At 50.9% G+C, this 3,180-nt stretch overlaps 1 protein-coding gene across 1 annotated transcript in view; it reads right to left on the bottom strand.

Moving 5' to 3' along the window:
- ANK2 (ankyrin 2, neuronal) overlaps positions 1-3,180 on the bottom strand; it is a 114,944-nt gene that overhangs the window by 104,256 nt on the left and 7,508 nt on the right. Inside the window, exon 5 of the mRNA XM_014550536.1 lies at positions 7-217. Within this exon, the coding sequence (XP_014406022.1) occupies positions 7-217 (211 nt within the window). The remainder of the gene's footprint in view (positions 1-6; positions 218-3,180) is intronic.

Below are 3,180 nucleotides of genomic sequence, written 5' to 3'. Positions count from 1 at the left end.
GGTTACCAGGGCTCGGGCGTTGGCGTTGGCCCGCTTGTCCAGAAGCAGCTTGGTGACGCGGTAGTGGCCGCAGTGCGCGGCCACGTGCAGGGCCGTCAGGTAGTCCAGTGTGACGTCGTCCACGGGCGCCTTGTGCTGTAGCAGGTGCTTGACGCAGTCCACGTGGTCGCCCTGCGCGGCCATGTGCAGTGGGGACAGCCCGTTCTGCGCAGCAAAACAAAGCAAACGCGGCGTCAGTCATCGCTCGCAGGGTCAGGAGCACAGCAAAGCCCATCCTCGATCTCCAGGAAAACTAGGGTTAGAGTCCCCAGGTGACAGGGCAATCAGAGCAGGTGATGCTGGGCCGAGAGGAGAGGCCTGGGGCCTCTCTCGGGCTCCCTGCTCTGCCCTCCCACGGTCCTAGGACCTCTTTTCTCCGCCTGGGACGTGAGCTGGGCGTGGCGAAAGCAGGCAGGTAAGAGCCAGAAAAGGGGAGGAGAGGTGGGCCAGGGTCAGTGACCTCCTGGCTTTTAAGTCTGAGGAAAACCTAGATCAGGGGTCCTCAAACTACGGCCCGCGGGCCACATGCGGCCCACCGAAAACATTTATCCGGCCCGCCGGGTGTTTTTGCCGCTGCTGTGTGCATAGGAATTTGTTCATAGTTTTTTTTTTTAAAACTATAGTCCGGCCCTCCAACGGTCTGAGGGACAGTGAACTGGCCCCCTGTTTAAAAAGTTTGAGGACCCCTGACCTAGATGCATCATCACGGATACGGCCCAAAGCAACGTTAGCCTCACTTCTCAGGGGCCAACATAGGAAGACAAGATCATGGTGATTCGCTGCCAGAGGTCAGGCTCGGTCAGGCTCTTAGTTTTCAAAGTTAAATAAAAAGCTTACAGGACAAAAATGTACGATTAAGAAACTAAATTAGAAAACATCCCATTAAAGAGAGCAGACTGTTGCCTCTTCTTAGTAATCAGTGCACACGCGGTCGTGAGAAAATAACGGTGACCACAGACGCAGTTTGGCAGCGATGACGTGCGCAGAAGCAGAGACCAGCACGGGCCCAGCCCCTACTCTCCCCGGGAAGGGGTTGCAGCAGCGGGGGGACAGCTGAGAACAAATGCACCCACATTCACTCGTGGGTGTTTGTGGGCTGCAGCAGTATATGCGACTTCATTTTCTTCTTTGTGAGATACTCTTTACTCATAATTACTGGTTTTGCAATTATAAATTCATAAAATGAACTTAGGACAGAGGGCAAGTAGATGAGGGATTTATGCACAAAGGTGTGGATAAAGGGCACAGTGTCCAAGACCCTCGGGCCTTGCAAGGCCTGGACTGGGGCGTGCCCATCCGCGGACATGCTGTCCGTCTTAATGCTGTTTAATCCACCTAATGACCACGTGGACAACAAAATCTGCTCCATTTAATCCTTTGTTCGTTTTTAGAAATACGCACTGAGCACCCCTCGAGCCTGCGCACGTCCCGAGGACACAGCAGGGCCTTGTCCACACGCAGGCGACCCTCCCAGAGGCACAGGAATGACTCAGAAAGAGAACGAACTGGGAGGAGGCGCCTTCTACGCCCTGGCCAGGTGTCACTAGGTTAATTCATGTTCTTCCTGTTCCTGACCTGCACAGAGCTCTGCTGTCTGTAATGGTCTCCTTTTCTATCTTTTTACTTAATTCTGAGCTTCTTAAAGATATAGACTGCATATTATTTATCTTGATAGTTCCTATTGATTAGACACTGCCTGGCACACTGTAGCTACTCACTAGGATAATTAGGTGGTGCGTGATGAATGAATAAACGAATGAGTAAGTGAATGAATGAATGAGTGAATGAATGCATGCATGCATGAATGAATGAACGAACAAACAGGTAAATAAATATAAGCATGCAGTCACAGACACTGTGTGCTGGGCCCTTACATCAGAACGATATTTGATTTTACAAGGAGGCCACCTAGGTAATCCCGTCTTCATTAGTGACATGCAATTATGGGCCGACTCTGTCGATAAGATTGTTCTGTGGTTGGTGGAACGTTGTCAGCTGCTTATCCTGAGCTTGACAGAGGCTTTTTACTGGTTGTAACATGGCTGGTCTGAAATTTTGTAATTTCCATTTAAATTTCAATCTGTTCCCCACGAAACTTTCCAAAACTATCTCTGCATTACCCAGAGCCGCATGTCAAAGACAGGTCCCCACGGCCCACGTGCAGGTGTGAGTGAGGGTGAACATAACCAAGTCGACTGCTTCTCAGCTCCCGTCTCTGATCTGAGACAGCCTTCCGTGGCCTGGGGCACACCCTTAAAGACTGATTCCATTCCATAGGTATTTCAAGTGTGTGGTTTGTGCTACAAAGAATTTCAATTCGATATTCAATTAAAGTACAGGGCACATTGAAAAATACTTGTGTCAGCGGCCTTATTTTTATTGCTCACCCTAGCAGCGGCATGGGCTGATCCCAAGCCTGACCAGGGGCTGGGGCGGTGAAGTGGGGGGAGAAGGTCGGACACATCCTCTGCCTGAGTTTCTGTTGCAGGAAGGGCCTGGGGTCGTTGCGCATCCATGAAACAGCCGTGTGATTGTGTTCGATTTGTCTCAGGACCATCTCTGGTCACCAAAGTGGGGAACTTTACTGTCGTAAACCATTTCATGTACATTGAATGGTGCCAACCTCATGGCTTGTGTGATTTGTCAGCACAGGCTTTCCCTGTGGTGAGCAGGCTGAGGAAGGAGAGACTAGCTGTGCTGCCTGGAGAGCGTGTGCCTGGTCACGTCTGTGCCGACGCCCGAGAGCCGCGCTCCCCATGGCACTGCAGTCTCCACGCCACCTCTCTGCCCGAGAGACAAAGGTCGGGGAGCTGGAAGGCTCGCCTCGTAAGGCTAAGTTTGCTGCTTTAAAAGAGGATGATTGGTGGGGAACAGAGTATCATAAATGTAAGATCATCTCACGTGTGGACACTATCCTCACTCACAACACAGTAATATTCACGTTTCCGTCTGCAGTAGGAAGAGCAGGTGAGATACAGAAAGAACTTGCGGGCATGTGTATACTGCATCTTACTGCGTGTGTGTGTCAATTTCAAGTAATTTAAGAAGTTTGACGTTTGTTCCTCACTCCTCGCATATAGATACTAAGAGGTGCTTTCGGATGCTCTGTTTCAGGGAGAATAGGGGCGCCGGGGGCGTGTA

Source organism: Myotis brandtii, unplaced genomic scaffold (genome assembly GCF_000412655.1).
Source record: "Myotis brandtii unplaced genomic scaffold, ASM41265v1 scaffold603, whole genome shotgun sequence".
Classification (NCBI taxonomy): Eukaryota; Metazoa; Chordata; class Mammalia; order Chiroptera; family Vespertilionidae; genus Myotis; species Myotis brandtii.
The sequence above is the reverse complement of the archived record's forward strand: the minus strand, read 5'-3'. Positions and strand labels throughout refer to the sequence as shown.